The sequence below is a fragment of the Mirounga angustirostris genome, unplaced genomic scaffold (assembly GCF_029215605.1).
Source record: "Mirounga angustirostris isolate CCGP_5_RB_7025 unplaced genomic scaffold, mMirAng1.0.hap1 SCAF_3, whole genome shotgun sequence".
NCBI classification, from domain to species: domain Eukaryota; kingdom Metazoa; phylum Chordata; class Mammalia; order Carnivora; family Phocidae; genus Mirounga; species Mirounga angustirostris.
The window spans coordinates 189,217,208-189,237,916 of record NW_026991711.1 but is presented as its reverse complement, the minus strand read 5'-3'; the positions used below and the strand labels follow the sequence as shown (position 1 = coordinate 189,237,916).

General features: G+C 45.9%; 1 protein-coding gene across 1 annotated transcript in view; it reads right to left on the bottom strand.

Annotated features, from left to right (window-relative positions):
* TRPM8 (transient receptor potential cation channel subfamily M member 8) overlaps positions 1-20,709 on the bottom strand; it is a 73,601-nt gene that overhangs the window by 4,039 nt on the left and 48,853 nt on the right. The window contains exons 20-23 of the mRNA XM_045867312.2: positions 19,815-19,992; positions 10,230-10,420; positions 5,443-5,542; positions 4,368-4,401 (exon numbers count right to left, since the gene is read on the bottom strand). Coding sequence (XP_045723268.2) covers positions 4,368-4,401; positions 5,443-5,542; positions 10,230-10,420; positions 19,815-19,992 — 503 coding nt within the window. The remainder of the gene's footprint in view (positions 1-4,367; positions 4,402-5,442; positions 5,543-10,229; positions 10,421-19,814; positions 19,993-20,709) is intronic.

Genomic DNA, 20,709 nt, shown 5'->3' with positions numbered 1-20,709 from the left:
GGGCAGAATGGATGGGAGGTGATATGGACCCTGCCCACTGCTTACTTTCTGAAATCATGTCACTAGCAAATACTCATCAGCACCAAGGAGTGTGAGTTTTTCTCAAAGGCAAATCAGTAATGGTTCTCACATAGAAATGACAGGTTTTAACCACACAGAGAAATACTATGCAGAAATAATCATGGCATATGTAATTAACACTAATAAAATTATAAGATACCGACAATGTTTCACTTCGGTAGAAGTATAATACTAATAAAAATATGATACAGGGACGCCTGGGTGGCTCAGTTGGTTAAGTGTCTGTCTTTGGCTCAGGTCATGATCCCAGGGTCCTGGGATCGAGCCCTAAGTCAGGCTCTCTGCTCAGCGGGGAGTCTGCTTCTCCCTCTCCCTCTGCTCCTCCCCCCACTCATGCACACGCTCGCGCCCTCTCTCTCTCAAATAAATAAATAAATATTTAAAAATAATAATAATATGATACAATACTAATAAATCAAATATTTGCAACCAAAGTTTCTACTCTCACAAAAAAGTATAAATAGTAAAACAATTTAAGTAAAAGGCATAATAAAATTATTTTTGCTACATGCATCTTTCACAAGCTTATGACACAAGATGAATGAAGCTCATTCTAAATTACACACCTTATCGGTATATTTGATAAAAGCTCATGGACATAGTGCAATTTCAATACAGTTGGTTTCTAACTTGCCATATTTCTCGCTCAAGGAAAAAAAAAAAATCTGTGTTTATCTTGGGCTTATTTCCAGTAATAATCTCTTCATTTAACTTTTTCTTTTTTTTCTAAGAACAAAAAGAATCCATAAGGGCTAATAGCTGCCTAAAATAAAGAAGATCTAGTAAGATCCCTACTTACAGACCTAAGGTCAATTGCGAATTGACTTTGTTTTCGGGTATAATGAGATGGAGAAATTTTTTATTCGCTGGAGGGGCTTGGTGAGAGCCCTGTATTTGTTGGTGGTAGAATGACTTCAATAAGCTGTTTAAAGCAGACGTAAGATTCTGAGAACTTGCTCAACAAACAGGTGATGATCCCTAAAGTTCTCTGTATATGGAAAAGAGAGACTTTTTGTTGCTCAGGAGGGGAGGGGTACAGGATCCAGGAGGGAATAAAGAGGAGACGGGGGCAGGGGAGCAGGACGAGAAGCAGGGAAAAAGGTAGTGAAATCCCACACAGTTTGAGGCCTCCCTGGGACCCACCCAGATTCTCCCCAAACCTACAAAATACATGGCATCGGTGGGCTTCTGGGAGGAACAAGCAAAGGCGCTGAGCTCCACAGCCAGGGGCATGCAAAGGGGACAGAACCTGCAAGCTCTTCTCTGAGGGCCCTGAGGACTCCTGTCCTGCACATGTGCGTGGACAGCCTTAAACTGTGCTTTCAGTGACAAGCAACCTCTTCAGCCCCCACCTCCCACAACCCCCACAGCTCAGGCCCACTCTCCCCACTGACAGTGTCACCGCCAGCCCCTCAGTGGTCAGGAGGTCTCGGTCTGCAAACAGCGTGGCCCCTGGGAGTCAGGTCAGCGCGTCCAGTACCCTGGTTCACCCCATGACCTCTGACCCAGGCCTGGTGGACTCCAGGAGGGCTGAGGCTCCAGCCCTGCCCCTCTCTGCTTCCAAAGCCACCCCAAGTGAGACCACAAGTAAAAACAACACACCACCACAACCCAAAAGAGCCTGATTTCTGCAGAAACACACACCTAGACAAGTCCAGGGGGCCTCTATTGCCAAACCAGACTGTTTAAGCTGCTCTTCTGCGGCCACCCTGATGGCTCGGAGGGTCTTTGACAGAGTCCACCAGATGTCCCCCTCTCGGGCTGAAACTCTGCAGAGGTCTCCCCTGCACAGGGATAAAATCCAACTGGACAGAAGCAAGTTCCCACACAGGGCGGCCCAGCCGCCCCCACTTCCTCCCACTCAGAGCTCCCCTGGTTCACGCTGCCTCTCGGTCGCTGCCTGGAACTCTCCCTGCTTCTCTGGACTCAGGGCCTTCACAGCTGCTGACCCTGCTCCCTGCCGACGCAGACACAGGCGATCTGTGGAATGCGTGCCAGATACTGCATTGAAAATCATTGTTGCCGTTGAATCCTGCACAATTCAGCTCCTATGACCGCACCGCTTCACAAAGGGGTCCACTCATGACATTGGGGGGGGCCACATCTGCTTCGATGGCACTTAGCCCCATGCCTGGCACATCGCAGTGCTCGGTAAATATTATGTACTATGTGGCCTAGGCACAGAAGCAGCAGACAATACATGTAAATATAAATCCATGAGGTGGAAAAGTGAATTTATCATATGAGGATATATATTATTTATCACATACTATATGTCTCTAATACAAATACTTAGAATACTATCTCCTGTTGCCTCTTTCATATATTCTCTTAATATTCGCTAAATTTTCTATAATCTTTAAACGTACCTAGCACTTTTCTTTTCCCTCTCCATTGATTATAATCATGATATACATCCTAGCATGATCATTTATGTACAGCACTCAACTCCAATCAAATAGGAATCTTCCCAGCCCCTCAATGAATGATCAACAACACATCAGGATGAGAGAAGCTATAACAAGATACACTATTGTGTGATGGTGAGTCCCCAAAGACGGCTGCCGATGGTTCCTTTGTGCCTGAGCACCAGTCCCACTCCCACCTCAAGAGGCCCGTGACCAAATCCGGGCTGGCCCGTGGCTGCTCTGATCAATAGACTCTGGTGGACGTGATGTCACGCCAGGTCCAGGCCTAGACCTCAAGAGCAATGGCAGTCTCTGTTTCCTCACTCTTGGACGAAGGGGGACTACTTCAAGACCGCCATGCGGTGACCAGCCCAAGCCACAAGGATCAAACGTATGGGTGAGAGAGAAGTCACATGGACGAGCACCGAGATGCCAGATCCTGGCCTCGTCACCAGCTGAATCCAGCCCAAGAAATCCAGCTGTGTCCACAGAACAGAACTGCCCGGATGAGCTCTTCCCAAATTCCTGGCCCACAAGAGAAAGCAAGCACAAAATAAAATGGTGGTTGAAGTACTGAAGTGTAGGGGTTGTTTGTTACGCAGCAAAGCATTTGATCCTCCTGAGTAGTTGACTCCAATGTATAGAGCTGGCCGTTCCAGAGAAAGGAAAGGAGACGAAGACTCAGGAGGAAGAGAAGAGCTACTCCAGTGGGACCAGGAGGGCATACCATCCTGTTAGGACCAGGTTTCAAGAGATGAGGCCTATGAAAACACAGCCTTGGTTTTTAAGAATGCTGGTGGTAAATAATACATAAATAACCAAGAAAGTTTGAACTGCATAAATTCTTATGTAAGAGCTCCATGAGGGCCAACTTTGGGTCATTTATTCACTCAGCAAATGTTCATTGAGACCCTACTGGTCCGGGCAAGGCACTGGGTGCCCGAGATTCTGCCTCACCTGTTGGGGTACTGTCCAGCCACCAAACAACACAGCACTGGGAGGGAGTGTGACTCTCATCACCTAGGATGCTCGTCTCAAAATACCATGATAAAATACCAGATATCATCTCCTCCACAGAGCCTAACAGCGATCCAGTATTTATGAGTCAATTGTAATTTCTGCTAAACCTAATCATCATTTCTGGCCACCCAGCTCAGGGTGGATGTGGGCACACTCTCCCTACGCCTGATGTTCACATGTATATTCGTGCATCTGCAGTGTCCTTCAAATTAAATAGCTAGCAAATTAGAGCGGCATCGAAGACGAGCACAGAGGCTCATGGGCTCCCAAATTGCTCTTCTGAGCCTCGCTGGTGTTTCTGTAACTACAAGCATCTCACACCTGCTTTCACAGCTGAGAGAAAGAGAAGAAGGGGCCCTGGGTCCGACAGAGACATGAAAGAGTTCAGAGATCATGGGAATGGGACTCCAGCACTATCGTCCAGAGGGGCCAGGAGCATCTGAGAAGCAGCTCCATTCCAGCACCCAGACCTTACTCAGTGAATGAAGAAAGATGAATATGGAACAGGGTCACTTCTATCTTTTTTTTTAAATAATTAACTTCTTTTGTTTTCAGACCACAACCACTGGCCTCTATCTGAAATCACAAAGATAACACAGATTTTTTGAGAAAGAGAAAGGGCACATGAGCAGGGAGGGGAAGTAGGGAGGGGGAGGGGCACAGGGACAGGGAGAGAGAAAGAATCTCAAGCTGACTCTACCCTGAGTGCAGAGCCCAACCCAGGGCTCGATCTCACGACCCTGAGATCAGGACCCAAGTTGAAACTCAGTAGGACGCTTAACCGACTGAGCCACCCAGGCGCCCCAGATAACACAGACTTTTAAAAAAATGTTTCCCAAACTATTATCAGAACTATACCTTTATATCCAGCTGTCTAAACCGATGCCTCATTCTTCAAAGAAGTTAAAAAAAAAACAGAGAGAGAACAAGAGAAGGGGGAGGGGGGAGAGAAAAGGCTATTAGATGCCATTTTACAGTCTTGTAAAGAACAAAACTCAGATCAGTTTCTTTTTCAACTAAATCCATGTCAGCTGCAGTTTTCTCCCCAACACCCAAATGAAGGGGAACCCCACCCTCACCCCAGTGAGCAGTACAGCAAGTACATGATACCTCTGCTGAGAGGGCGGTAAGGTCCATCCCTCCTTTCCAAAATCAAGATCTCAGAGTCCAGGAACGGAGAAGAGTTTAGGGAGTCTACCTTGTTACTCAAAGATAAAGAGCACGCCATCCATCCCATGTGTCCCAGTAGCTGTGTTGAACTTAGCACAGGGATTGGGTGTACTTACATTTACTCTTTCTTTGTTAAAGTAAATTTTGAGGTATGTTTGGAGCTCTCAGTAAGAGTGACATCAGACCGTTAACCATGTTAACGTGCATAATAAGAAGGGCACGCACGTGAAGGCCATGCATGACGCGTTACTTGGGGACCATCTATGGATTTAGCTGTGACTTATCTAGTTCTATGGGACATTTATAACAACTCCATGTGATTCATAAATGATGGTCAGGACTTCTCAAGGACAACTGTAACAGATCTACCAAATGGTTTTCGATTCTATTTCTTCACAGAGACATGTGTGCGGCACCTGCAAGATCGTGCCAATTGCCCATGATCTGTGGGTCTCCCCGGAATCCACCTCTGCCATGGCTGCACGCTCTTGTTATCTGGTTCCAAGGCCCTGACCTGCAGTCCCAAAATACCTCTTTCTTCCCCAGGGCCTTGGAGGACAATCAGGATGGCAGGTGGGTGGTTCTGCCCTTCTTGAAAGGCTGGCACACACTTACGTGTTTGTCATCTTCAATTGCCTAGGTAATATCTTTCTGGTCCTATCTCTTTCTGCTGTGAATTCTCTTTACAGAATTTATACAAATAAGCTACTTATGTTCTGCCAACTTATGCAAGGGGAGCCTTGCAAAGCAGAAGTGAACATACTCCTCTGAGGTGTCATTGGCTTTCATGTTGATCTTGACAAGGTAATTTTCTTTCATGACACCCTCCCACGCCAGAGTCTCGTTGTCTTCATTTTTGAAACCTTGAATAATGAGACAAAAAAAAAAACAAAAAACACCACATTCAAATTGTTTCATTTGCCCCTTACCTCTTAAATCAACACCTGCTAGTCATTTTGTGATACCCCAGAGCCAGAAGAATTAGGTTCGTCCCGCACAGGCTGATCTGAGTAATGTTAGACAACAGCAGAGCAATGGAATGTTAATGAATTTCTTGGTAACAATGAGGAATTGGAGCTGCCTGAATGAAATAGGAATGCAATCTTTATTCCAAATAGAGATCAATCTACAGCCTGTCTGTGTGTTTTGTGACTTAGCAAAATCATTTCACTAATGAATTTTGTCCTCACGTTTTATATGTGCTCCTCTTTCATTTGGATGACATAAAAATGCTAAATCAACCACTCAGTTGGAGAATTACTGATGGATTGCTACTCTAAGCCTAAAACTGGGGTAGGAACTTTGGAGGAGAGGAAAATAAGCCTTGGACATCATGCAGTCTGGGTGTGGACCTCAAGGAAAATTCTTACGTCTAGTCTTTTCCTTTCATCTAAGACAGGGCTTGCTATAAAATTGGCTAAGGAGGGGCGCCTGGGTGGCTCAGTTGGTTAAGCGACTGCCTTTGGCTCAGGTCATGATCCCAGGGTCCTGGGATCGAGCCCTGCATCAGGCTCCCTGCTCAGCTGGAAGCCTGCTTCTCCCTCGCCCACTCCCCCTACTTGTGTTCCCCCTCATGCTGTCTCTCTCTCTCTCTCTCTGTCAATTAAATAAATAAATAAAATCTTTTAAAAAAAAAATTGGCTAAGGAGCATGTTCCAGCAAGATTTCTCAGTTCAGTTTCTTGCAGTACTTGGGCCTTACAGAAGGCAAGCAAAGTAACAGATCACCAGGGCACCTGTGTTTCAGATACTGGTGGGTTGGACAGCAATCCTCCGTATGAATTCATGGGGAAAGAAAAGCACATATGTTCATGCAGGTGTCCACTTAGAAAAAAAATCTATCAAGTTTTGTTTTTAAATTGTCTCTAAATTATAAGATCTTCCTGGATTTAAAAAGAATTAATTGGGAATCCAAGAGCCAATAAGGCAAGTGACAGGATTGAAGCAAATCCTACATAACAAATACAGATTTATAGAAATTAATCCCTAATTGAATTTCTTTTAATTGTATTTTTCCTAGCCAAGTGATTTCCAGTGTCTTTTCCTCAAACTAAAATGTACGCAGAAGCCCAATAGCAGTACTTAAAAATGAACATGGGGCGCCTGGGTGGCTCAGTCGGTTAAGCGTCTGCCTTCTGCTCAGGTCATGATCCTGGAGTCCCTGGATCGAGTCCCGCATCGGGCTCCCTGCTCGGCAGGGAGTCTGCTTCGTCCTCTGACCCTCCCCCCTCTCATGTGCTCTCTCTCTCTCATTCTCTCTCTCTCAAATAAATAAATAAAATCTTTAAAAAAAAAAAATGAACATGGAAAGGATCAACACGCTCCTGAACACAGATAGCCAAAGAGCAACAGTGACTAATGACCAGGAAAAAATGGCCAACTTCTCTAGCAGTCAAAACAATGCTATTGAGATGATGACATGGCATTTTCACCAACCAAAGTGGAAAATTAGCAGAGTCTACAGTAATAGCTATAGCCTGTGTGGGCAAAGATGTGGATAAACAGGCTTCCCATATACTGGGAAAAAATCTGTAAATTTGTTACGGCCTTTGGGCATGATGGATGAGAAGGTGGAGGAGGAAGGTGGCCAATGATATCAAAAGACTTAAACCTGTGCATACCTTTATCTAGAAATTTCTCTCCTATAAATAACTCCAAGGAAAAAAGTCATTGATGTGCTAAAAAATGAAGGCATCTGTTTATCATAGCACTGTGTGATACTGAAAGAATTGAAACAATCTACATGTTAATGCCAAGGGATTGGTTACATTAAATATGGCGCAACCACAGGCTGGGATACTCTACAGTTCAGAACTGAGATATAGATGTATATTTAAGGATATGGAAAATGTTCATGATGTATCATTAGCCAAATGAACAGATTAGATTATGAATATGTGTTTACAGAACAACCTAATTATTACCCACCCACACAAAAATAATAGAATAGATACCATTATGTTGGCAATATTTATCTCTGAGTGGTGAGTTACATGTGCTCTTGGCTCTTTCTTATTTGTGTTTTTCTATAGCTTTCAAATGTTCTATAATGAATATGTATACTTTTTAATCATAGAAAGCAATATATTTTATAAAAGTGGATCACGGGGTAGCATACCTTTTCATGATTACTTTAGGATGTCACCAGAACATACCCAAAATGGAAGTTTTGATTCTATGTTTTCTGAAAAGTTATTTGAAAAATCTTGTGTTCTTCTCCAAAGAAGGACAATTTCGAACTTAAATCCCATGATGTCTTCCTCACTTGCAGGCAAATGCAAAGTGAATTTGGGAAGTGAATTACCACGAGAGACTCTGCCAACCATAGAGTGCCGCGGTTTCTGGAATTAGTGATCCTCAGGAAGAAGCAAATGAATGTGTGGTGAGCAGGCACCTCCAGAAGTCTCTGATGCGTAAACGGGGGGCTCTCGGCTCCCCATATCTGTCATCACTGCACGCTGGGTGGAGAAGGACCTGCCCTGCTATGGTCAACCCATTCCCTCTATTTCTTTATTTCTTCCTGAGACTAAAAACTATTCGAAGAGAGAGCATCAACAGCTTACATTATCTATTTCTCCAAATGGTTCTAAGAACATCATTCTTCCAGGGCCCATCAGGGAAACACATGCAGATTCACAGAGTTTGTTTCTGCCTTCTCAACCCCATATTCAAAAGACGGATTTGTCCTTAATTATACACTGAGTTTTCTGGTTCCACTGATCCTGGGCTGAGCACAGTGTACCTTTGGAGAGTAGACCTTCATTCCCTATAGCCCTTCTGTCCACCCATGCCCAGATGGACTTCAGCCAGTGGTGGGGATTCACGACCTCACAGAGCTATTCATTTCATTTCCTGATAGCACGAAGTGGTGGACTTTGTTTTAAATTTATACCAAGTCAAAGTCTTCCTCCCTGCAACTTTTATCCATTGCTAGTTTTTTCTCTAGAACCGTTCAAGTAAAAATATGGCCTGAGCAGCCCAGCCATCAAGTGACTTTGTTGGTAACTGTACCCCCAGAACCAAGCATGTATTTGCAAAGGAAGGCAGGCCTTGAGCAAGACGACTCTTCTTACACTGTTTCTTCTCTATGAGCTATAGGGTATATGCCTTTTCATGCTTCGCTTTCCTAAATTAAAAGTTTGTGACCTAACAGTTCATTCTTATTCTTCTTCTGATTTTTAAAAGAAATGTAAAGATTTTCGTGGTCCCTCCAGTGCATGAGCTCCGGGGCTGTGGGTGATGGAGAGGCTACCCCAGCCCACCCCAGAGCCAGATCCCCTGGCTTAAATCTGAGGTTAGAAGTCAAAGTTAATGGGCTGGCAGTACCCTTTCTATCTTTTTTTCTGTGTCCAAACATCCAAATGAATAAAAATAGGCCTCTCCCTTCTTTCCTGCTTAATGTGGTTGAAACATGTCTGTGCTCTGTCTGGCTCAGTGGCTCCAGGATCAGGTGTTCAGAAAACCTAGCCTGGTGCAGGGAAGACAGCCGTACCTGAGGATGGGGTACCCGAATGCGACGAGAATCCCACAGTGACAGATCCTGGCTCCTCCAGCAGGGGTAAGGAGAGGGAGCTGGGTGGGGACCCTCTTGCACCTCAGTCCTTGTCAGAGCTAAGGAGGTGGGTCGCCACAGGAGAGAGAGAACCAACCGAGCTGTGGACATTCCTACCTTTCGGAAGGAAGTGGGTCCCCATCAGGGAGAGTGTGCGCAGTGTGGACCCCCGGCATTCGGAGGCTCAGGGGATGCAGCCACCAGAGAAAGGATTGCCAAGTCCTCAGAGGCGAGGGGCCGGCCGGGGAACAGCTGAAGGGCCCACCAAGTGCCCACACAACAAAGGATCAGTTTTACACACGTGCCAGGTCAGAGAGCATGGAGCCAGCCTAGAACAGTACCCCTGTTTCTGGAAAAGACTTTCTGCTTCTTTCTCCTCCTTCCTCCCTGTGCTCCAACCCACAGTGGGGCAGCGACAGCAGCTGGTGGGTGGGAGAGAAGGGGAGTAAGAGAGGAAAAAGCCAACGGCTCCCCCTTCCTGACAACTGTGTCAGCTGAGAGGGGGTGCAGCAAAAAGGGAAGTCTCCCCCACAACCCCCCCGCCAGCCTGAATGGCAATTAAGCGGCTGGTTAATAGACAGACTGTATTTATTAAAGTAAAGTAATTGTAAGATTTCCTATTTCCCTAGGAGCGGCCAGAAAAGTCATGAGCTCTGCTGGAGTAGGGCTAACATCTCCCAGAAGCAAACACAAAGTCAGGTTTTGACACCCTCCCATGAATCATGCTTGCTCCATGTCCTATTTACGTTATTATGATGCTCGCCCCGAAAGTCATTGCCCCAGAATGAGACCGTCCCAGCAGATCTGCCACTCTCCTTTAATCTACTCTTTCCCTGCTGCGTCATTCGTGGGCTGGCCAGTGCCCATCTTTACAAACCTACAGATATGCGGAGCGACCCCACAGTGCAAAATGCCTTCCTGCGGCCACGCGGACCGGGTGCGCTTCCCTGCGACAAATCACTGCTTTTGATCCCCGGCACAGACCGATAAGCCACTCACAGCAGGCGGAAGCCTCGGCGTCTTTCTCCCTGCAGAAGCACCCGAAGCACTTCTTGACCACCATGTAGAAGTAGGCGAAGACCACGAAGGGGAAGGGGATGTTCAGGCGGTTGCAATACTCCTGCACCAGAAAGTACCTCTGGAACTTCCAGACCTGGTCGTTGTTCTCCTGGACGGTGCCCACAGTGTAGCTGGCCAGGGAGGTGGGGGGAGAGAAGAGTAAGCCTCAGCCTTCCACGTGCCTCCTCATGTCACTGGCAAGCATGGTAATATTGATAACCAGGTAATTCCTGGGACAGCTTGAGCCCAGAAGAGAGGATGAGCCCCACGGAGCCCGGGGCAAGGACAACTCAGCGCCGGGCACTCTTCCACTGGGGTTTTTGTTTTTATCACCAAAAAAAAAAAAAAAGGCTGTCTGGTGAACTTTAAAAAATGCTTTACTTCAAGAGCTTTCAAGGATTCCCTTTTTTCGTTAGTCTGTTACTGTGTTAGCCACAAAGAGGCCAAAGGTGTCGACTCTCTTTGGAACAATTTGCCCCTCATACATTGCTAATGGGAGTTTAATTGTAAATAATCTGCGGAGGAAGTTTGTTAATATTTATCAAGGGCCTTAGAAATGTTCATCCCTTGGATCCAATGACTTTACTTCTGGAAATCTAAGACTAAGGAGGTACTGAGAAAAATATATATATAAATGGATATATACACAGAGCTGTCTGCCATAGTCCTGAAAGTAACAGCAGCTCCAAGCTCCCACCTCAACAGAATGGGACAACGGAAATGCTTAACACTAAGAAAATGTATCACCCATTATGGTTAATCAATAGGATTGCATTACCCTGCCCTTAAAAATAATGATTATGAATAATTTTCGTACTTTGGGGAAATGCTTCTGATACATGTTAAGTGAAATAATTAGGCTCAAACTCATACTTACAACATGATCTCAGTACATAAATCGTAAGTCACGGGGAGAAATAAACCCATCATCAGCAGTGGTCATTCATCCCTGGCACACATCATGAATGTTCTTTATTCTCTGTTGTCTGCTTTCCGAGCATTACACAATGGGCATGAATTACTTACATAATTAGAAAAAGTGTCCATTGGTCAGAAAAATGTCTTATTGTGCCACTGATTTATCAGTTACAAGTCAAACCAACTATAGCGTAGCTAATGTTCATCATGTACCAGACATTGTTCTAAGCAGCCTACTTACATTAATGATGTAATCTGCAAACAACTCTCTAGAGGATGTTAAGTCCTATTATCATCTACGATGAACAGATCAGGACAGTGAGGCATAGCAAGCAAATATTGTCTGAGTCTCCCAACTAGGAAATGATGAAGCCAGGACCTGGACCCTGCAATCCAGCCCAGGGTCTGTTTGCCTTGCCGCCTTACGGAGTGGAGCATGAAATGTTTTGAGTTATGCCCTATTTCCAAAGGATTCGGTTGGACTACTTAATTTAAGAAAACGAGGAAGCATTTTATCATTTGTGAAGTTCAACCATCCAAGATAACCTTTATTGCTGATATCAAATCACCCCTTCGAGAGTCAAAGAAGGAGCAATCAACATTTGAAACCTCCTACAAGCAAATCCTGACTGGGGATGCATTCAATTCTCCCAATTCTGGGTAAAAACTTCACAGGCCAAACCCGAATGAGGTGACCAGGCAGAGGAGCCAGATCCGTTTGTTGTGAGACCGCATTCTTGCCCCATGGTATGTTACGATCTAAGACTCAATTATCTTTAACTAAGAAAAGATCATACACACAAGCAAAACACTAACCAACACACATCACAATTATGGCTTTGCTCATGTGGGAGTTAACTGATGAATGGGACACCCCAGATCCCGGATTCTGTGCAGGGCAGGTGTTAGCAGCCGGTGCCCCATCAACACCTAAAACTCAACCCCAGGGTGCAGTCTTTGCAGGGTAAGGAATTAACGTCTCTTGAACATCTATTGCACGTAAGCTCCTCCACTCGGCATGCAAAATGGCTGCTTGACTGATTCTCATGTCAGTTCTATGTGGTAGATTTTTTTTAGGTGAAAAACAGTACTGTATGTATGAGAGTGTAGTGGAGTGAATCCAGCAGTGAGCCCGCAGTATCTTCCAAATGTAGGTCAGGTTGCTTTGAGGCTAATTCCAACATCTTTGTCTGTCCTCGCTAGTCCCCACCGGTTCTGCCTGCAAAGGATACTGCAGGCCCCTCACTGCAACGGGGACGATGGTGGGCACACCCCAGATTCATGAAGTCCAGGCTAAGAACTTGCCAGAAATCAGTCTATTACTTTGCCACAGAACAAGTGTCACCATTCAAATTATTGTCCCTGGGAGTGTCTTAAAATACTAACGTATCTAGTCAAAAATGAAATCTACTGACTGCCCCTTCCATGCCTACAACTTAATAGGCCAACACAAAAAAGCAATAGCATCCTTTTTAATCCATCAAATGTTGTTCTCTGAGGTTCCACCTGGAAGGAATTAACAGGGAGGTACACTTAGCATGCTGAGAGCAGGGGAAGCCGACCTCTCCAGCCGGTGGGCCTCCCTCCCTTCCTCGGCCGAGAGAAGAGTTCCAGTGGGAAGAGATTTGCATCTTGGCTTAACTGGTCACTCAGAGGCAGTGAAAACATCTCGTGTCTTCCAGGTCATCTAGAAAAGGGATTGACAAACTGGGACCGGGGGCCAACTCCAACCCATCCCCACGGTTTTGCAGGGATCATCAGCTTAGAATGGCCCAAAGCAGAGAGGTGGGGATGGGTGCTTGGCATCCAGCCAAAGCGAAGACCCTAGCTGGCCCTCACAGAAAAAGTCACCAGCCAATCCCCAGTCTAGAATGGATTGGGGCCAACTGTGTCCCTCGGGACAACCCAGTGGCCTCCTGTTGGAAACCCCACTTCCTCTGCACCTCTGGGCACAGGTGGATCTAGCGAGCTGCCTTCCTTTCCTGGGCAAACAGTAAAAACCCTTATCCACATCCCAGGGGCTGGGAGTGAGCTAGCCGATTACTGGACATTAATACCCCAAAGCCGCTTTGCATAAATAACACATTTCTGGGGCTGGCCATGCTGAGGTTCATTTATACTGAGGCCCACCTTCCCCATATGAAAGCAGCTTCCAAATCGTTCTCTTCCCCTCTCCCCCAAATTAGTTCCGGCCTCAGCCAAAGACACGCGGGTTCCCCAGGGAAGGCTGATAATTGAGCACTGCCTCAAACTGCTTTGTTAAAATCATTTTTATATTCCTGAGACACTGTCTCCCACTTCTGTAGAGGAAAGGCAGCATTCTGGCACCAAAACATGCCCACGCCCCTCATCAAACCCAGATGTCGAGAGCAGCTCAGAGACCATCTCTCCCAACAGGCTCTGGGAGTCTCCCTGCCAGCCCCTGGCCATCTAGAGTCTTCCCTGAGAGGAATAACACAATGTCCCCTCTGACCCTACAACTCCAGTGATATCTTGTGCCCTCTGCTACCCAGTGCGGTGATGCCACTGGACTCGGTCCCCTAAGACCCCCTGAGCACCCTCCTCTGAGCAGGACAGGAGGAGACAGGAGCCCCCCACAGGGAGACGAAGTTTCAGAAAGATGCTGACACTGAAAACTTTACCAAGAGATAACAAATGTTCAGGACTCAGATAGCCTTGAGCGTAAATGAAATCCAGCAGTACGTTCAAAGAATAATATGCCATGACCAAAGAACAGAGGATGACTAAGTATTAAGATCATTTATATAATTCATCATTCTCATAATACATCATAGATCAAAAGGAAAAATGTCCTTTTGATAGTTGCTAGAAAGTCTTCTGGCAAATTCAACATCCATTTCTGATTAGAAAAAAAAAAAGAAGTAGGAGAAAAAGAAAGGAGGTTAATAAATAAGAAATATGAGGAAACCTCCATGACACAATAAAAAAAAAAAGAATTTAGTAAGGAGACTTGTTCTAAAATAAATAAGCAAAACTTTAATGCCCTTCCTACATATCAAAAATTACTTATTGGAAAAAATAATAGAAAAATATCTTTCTCACAATCACAAATGTCTGGGAAGAAAAGTAACCAAAAATCCTCCAGATCCATAGGAATAAAACCATTAAACATCACCAGCAAACTATGTACATTTGAGTAAATAGAGAATCACACAATTTTTTTTTCCTGGATGGTATGATACCATTTTTTAAAGATGCCAGCTTCCCCTGAACGATTCTGCGAAGTTCACATCATCACAATAAAATTCACAAGACTTCTTTTTTTTTTTCGGAAGGGGAAAGAAAAAAGGATTTCAGAAGATGAGCCTTAGGCCCCTCCATATTATTAAATATATGAGAAAAGCCAAAAGGAGTTTTGCATCAGAATAATGAGAGGAACTTATACAACAGATGTAAAAATAATTTTTTTAAAGTCAGTAATTAAAGCCATTTGGTAGTAAAAACCAAAATAGACTAATCAACAGAACAGAATGTCAAGTCTGCAAAAAAAAAAAAAAAAATCACAAAAGAAAAGTAGTTGCTAAAACAATGGCAGAATTTTAGAATAAATTGAAAGACGAGAGACTTGCCAGCTACATTTCAATCAGGAAACACCTCCTGTAAGCTTTTCACAGATTTCATACGTTTTCCATCTGTTCCTCCTTCCCGGACATGCCGGCGATATCCGGCCAGCGCTGCCCTGTGGCCCTGGGGACCCTGACTTCTGCAGGCCCATCGTGCACATCCTGGTTCCCCTCTCATTCCACAGCACCAAGAAAACAGGTACAAGGTCAACAGTCAAAGACAGACAGAGATCTCACCGCACTGAGTTTTGAAGTGAGTGCTAACTCGGTTTAGGATTTTGCTATCAGACTCACACCACTAAGACCGAGCCGGGTACCTGTCTAAAGACCCATGAGATCTCCCTCCGCCTGCAAGAAAACGTCCAACTTCTTTAACGTGGCATAAAAGACACCCCACAACCTAGCCCCTGCCTACCTTTCCACCTTCCTAGGTGACTGATTCTCCCCAGACTAGCTTTATCTCCCCCTGCTTCGCCCTCCCACCCTCACCCCTCACCCCCCACCCCAGGGCTCTGGGCTCCCGGCAAGGGGTCCTCTGAGCAAATGTCTCCTCTGCTCGGGGCTGTTCACCCTAGCCCTGCCCCCAATGTTCTGTCTCGCTTCCTAACAGCCCCCTGTGCGCCATAGTCCCTGTAACAGCCTTTTCAGGGCTGCTTATATGATACTGTGTTCTATTCTATTACATTATATTGCTACACTACATCGTATTATTTATTGTATTATATACGTATCTGTTTATGTGCCCATCAACTCCCTTAACAGCAGAGACTTAACCGCTCTCTGCCTCCAACTCCTCATTTGTAAAATGATAAGAAAGCCACACCTACATAAAAATGATCGATAATTAAGTGAGGTAGCCCATGATGGGCACTTGGACAGCCGGGCCCAGAAGAATATCAGTAAACATGAGCTCTTCTTAGGATCACACTATCTGCCCTTTTTTTTTTTTTTAATCCATTTCAAGAGCTCTCCTTAGCCGGGTGAAGAGGCACCAAACCTTTAGTGGGTACCAGGTGATTATTTCCTTTTTTCTATTTTTCTGCGTATTCACAATGAACACATATTTTTCCTAAGCTTAAAAGATATTTGGGTCACAGAAATTATCCTCAATCAGAGCATGTTTGACCCATCATCTTTGGAAGAAACACATAGGGTGGATTTATCTCCAGGACATGGTGCCCGCAAGCATCAGCTGCGTGTCGAGATGACCCAGAGTCATCTACTGACTAAGTTCACTTCATGCTCTGATAAGCCACACAGGGCCTGTGATCGATAACTGTAATGCAGAATAATCACAGAGGTTTACATCCATTACCTCTCCCCGTTGAATACCATCTGGAGAGCACTCCAACACTGCTTTAAAATTCCCAAGTGCGCATTTACGCTACAGTTCATAAGGTTGCCATTGTGCATGGCTATGCTTTTACGTGAATATTTGGATGTGGTGCCAGACAGGGGTTGCAGCCTGGGGCCGTGGGCTCACAAAGCCCAGAACAATGACCACCACCATCAGAAACAGCGTTCTGATGATTTAGCCCAAGGATGGTAAGGGAGTGGCTCTAGGTGCTCACAAGTTCCCAGGACAGGCATTAACAAAGAAAAGGCCTCCAGTTGAACCCAGGACTATCCTAGAAGGCCCCCCCAGGGAAGGGATGCCCCAAGTTGTCACACCTAAACGCTGAATAGGGCGACAGTAAGGTACCATGCCGTGGCTGGGGTCTCGTGAGGAGGAGAACTGCACCCAGCCTCGAATGGACAGCAGTGTGGCCAGAGCCGTGGACGTGGGGCTGCCCGGCATCCACTTCCTCAACATGAAAATGACAGGCTGGCTTCCAGTCTCTCCTGGCTCCAAGTTCTATCAGTTCATGATTGTGATGCAGATAATGGATTACCCATGTGGCGTGGTCCTCGAGAAGGGCTTTTGTGAACATGCCACAGCACGCAGACTCAGGACAGCTCTAAGTAATCCTCTCCTCGGTGCCTCTCTGAGATTTACCAAATTAGTGTAGCTCAACTATCTGGCACTGGGGGCTGTCGGCCCTTTTGTTTAATTTCTGTGGAAATTATCTCCGTGGTCAGATTTCATAGGGTCTAGCCAGTGTTTGATGTAAAGGTCACGAGGGTGTGTCATCCCTGTAAGATGGGACCCCACACCATCCCATTTCCTCTCTGCCTTAGCTTCACCTTTGGGAGTTGCCCTCCTTTCCTGCTCTCACATGGACACTTGATCACCTAGCCTCTGCCACCTGTCTCTGCAGCTCAGACCGGGACGCTGTCTAGCTTCTTGACTCCTGAGTCACCTGGCCACCAGCTGGAGGTGGTTATGGAGAAGGTAGCCCATTCCCTCTTTAAGTCCACGTGGAAATAACAGCCACATGATCTCCGTGGCCCAGGCACCTGCCACGGAACAGACGTTATACATTTATGTAATGAAGCCCTTGCTGGTCTGTTATTCACCACTGGTGCTTCTCAGGGAGTATGAGACCCAGAAGCCAGGCTCCTGAGCGATAACTGAATAATGAACTAAACACGGGAAAAGCCCTGTTCTTTTCACTCATCCAACCCACAAGGTGCCAGGTGCTGAGACAGACCTAATCTCCATCCTCTAGAACATACCATCCAGAAGGAGAGAAGGCCGTCACTGCACAAGGGGTGCAAGGAGTCTCTACACAAAGTGGGGAGGGCACTGGGGACCACTCAGGCAAAGGATGATACGTAGCTCCCTAAAAGGCCAGCAGGACTGGGGCAAGAGACAGTCAAGACGGAGCAAGTAATCACTGGCAGAGGGACCAGCCCTTGCAGAGAGTCAGATGTGACAGATCACCCTGTTTCGGGACAGACACCTGGGTGCCTCCCAGGGACAGACAGTGAGATGCCTGGGTGTGCTCAAGAGCCAGGTCAGGGATGGCCCTGGGAAAAAGCTGAAGAGCCTGAAATTTACCCTGAGAGCTATAGGGAAATACTAAAACCCTTCCAGAATTTTAAGTAGAGCAGTGACATTTTAGAAACATGACAGTGTAGAGGTTGGACTGAGGAGGGCTTCTTTGTACACCTGAGGACCAGATGGCCACTCACTGCTCAGCCTGATAGGTGGGTGATGTCCCCAGAGGCACGTGCTCCCACCCAGCCCTGTGCGAAGGGAGTCCACTGACCCTCATCCACAATCCTTGTGTCTCTCAGGAGCCCAGGGCTCTATGTGACAACTGTCTTTTTCTTATTTTTCTTCTAAATTCCGAAAGCAATATACGATCACTGTAACAAGTGAAATACATACTTGATTCTTTTCATTTCTTATTCTTTACTGGAAGGAAATGAGATTATACCATAAAAATTTGTCTGCAATTTGCTTTTTATATTTAACAAAATATCATCCTTTCAAGTCACTAAATAGAGGTCTACCTTTTGTAAGACCTGCACAAAACTCAGTCATCTATAACAAGCTTTATTCAACCATCACACTATCAACAGGCATCAAACAATGAACCAACATGCATCTTTGTACATAGGTATTTAGAATAGAATCCCAGATGCGAGACAGTTGGGTCAAAGATCTGTGTGTTTTTTCTCCTAATAACTCTTTTCATATCACTTTCCACAGACTTAGAGGCAATTCACATCGCCAGCAGCAATGCCCATTTCCCAGCCTCATCCCTAACACAAATGGCTTTTTAAAATTTCTGTTCATCTGATGGGTCCTAGACCAGCATCCTGTTGGCTTCATCAGGCCCTTCCCATCAACAAGCTGGAGCCCCTTTTCATGTGATTTTCTGCCATTTGAATTTTCCTTCTCCAGACTGCACTTACTCCACCAATTTTCTATTGGGTCTTCTTTCTGCTACCAGTTTGCAGAAGCTCTTTCTAAAGTCTTTGGCCACCACGCATTTCCACCATTCTATCACTTATCAGTGGATTTCATCTGAGATCAAACCTTTACCTTCAACACTTGCTTTATGAAATCAAAAGTGTTTATCTTGTCTTTCATAGTTTCTCGGTTTCTGATTCTGGCTGTTTCTCTTCCACCCCAAGGTTTAACAAGGATATTTCATTGCTAAATTGTCTCTCTGTCTGTCTGTGCTCGGATCACGTACTCACAATGGCTACCTACCTTAAAGCAGCAACATACTACGGTGCTCGCACTTTAACTACCCCTGGAGCCCCTGGAAACCTCCGAAGAAAGATGAAGGGAAACGAAAATCATGATTTCTAAAAGTAGTAAGGAGAGCTGCCAAAGGCAATAAAATTTTTTTAGATTAACCATCGTATTCTCCCTCCACCTCATTAGACACGAGCCCCAAAAGAAAGTCACTCTTCTGACTCTGCTCTTGGGATCTGTATTTAAACTGAAAAATTTCGGGCACCTGGCTGGCTCATTCGGTTAAGTAAGTGTCTGCCTTCAGTTCAGGTCTGTGATCCCGGGGTCCTGGGATCGAGCCCCGCATCGGGCTCCCTGCTTAGCGTGGAGTCTGTTTCTCCCCCTGCCTCTGCCCCTCACCCCTGTTCATGTTCATTCTCTCTCTCTCTCCCTCTCACTTACTCTCTCGCTTGCTCTCAAATAAATAAGATCTTTTTAAAAAATTATTTTAAAAAACTGAAAAATTTCAAAGCAGCAACTAACTAGAGGCTAAGTCCTTTAAACCCTAGAATCCACACCACCGAGTCCACAGAAAACAAGGAGATTAGGGAGGAGCTGCGCTCCACTGCATCAGCACCAAGCCCACATCGTGGCGCTCAGGGAGACAACTGAATGCATGCTAGACATACAGGGTCTGAACATGCTGGAACGTGTCACAGTGCCTGGCTGTGATGTCATATAAGCTTACAGCACAGCAAATAGGAACATATTGTATTTTTAATATGGTACCTTTAAGATTGCACGCCTCCCCCAAGACCACCAGTCCCGTAAGCTCTAACACAAGTTGCTCAAGCGTGGACCTTCATGGCCTTGCTCCTGGTTCCTCCAGCCCGCCTGGCACACGGCCTGCCACACCATGAACACCCGAGAAACTCATGACAAAGCACGTACCCAAACATGGCAACGAGCAGGTTGACCAGCAGGATGTTGGTGGAGAGCATGTAGATGCACACCAGGGGGATGGTGATCCACTCGGGGAACCGAGGAAGGTTGTGCTCATCCAGCTCCACACACAGTGGCTTGGACTCATTCCCAGTGAAGGTGCAGTGGGCAAAGTCATACGTGGTACCTGAGGATGTAGAAACCAAAAGGCAAGGCGAGGACCCTCTGGAGGGGGCAGTACCACAGCACCCCGGGCGGGGGGGGCAGGGGGCACAAAACAATGATCACGTATTGAGGAGGGCTTGGAGTGGTGGGGATGGTAAAAAGTGTTCGGGTTTCATAGACGTTGATGAGATAAAATCAACAAAACGAGCTGATGAATTGGAGATGAGGGATGAAATCATAGATGTCAAGGACAGGATTTGCACAATAAACAGTGGTGACAGACCCTAGAATGGGGGCCTTGGAGGCCTTGGAGAAAGTCCAAGTCCTCACATAGGACTAAAGCCACTGAGGTGTAGGGTTCCTGAGGACGAAATGTGCTCCCTCAGGTAAAATGGTGAGTACAGCGTGCAGAAGGGAAATAATGCCAACAACATGCCTTCCCCTCAGGGCACAGGAAAAGAGCTAAGGTCTTGGAAGAGGCTGCAGCAGAAGAGGCCAGGACAGCCTGAGGCCAAAAGGATAATGGAAAAAACACCAGGGAGCTGAGAAATGTGACCAGTAGGGCAGGGGAAACATCAGGATCGTCGTGTCCTGGCAGGACAGAACACGAGAAGCCCAGGTTATTGTCAGCATCATAAAGATGCTTTCGACAGCTCACTCAAGACACATGCTGGGCTCCATGTGCCCTGCACTTTCCTCACGTAAACCGGGCATGTGCACATTGATGTCATCTGCACCA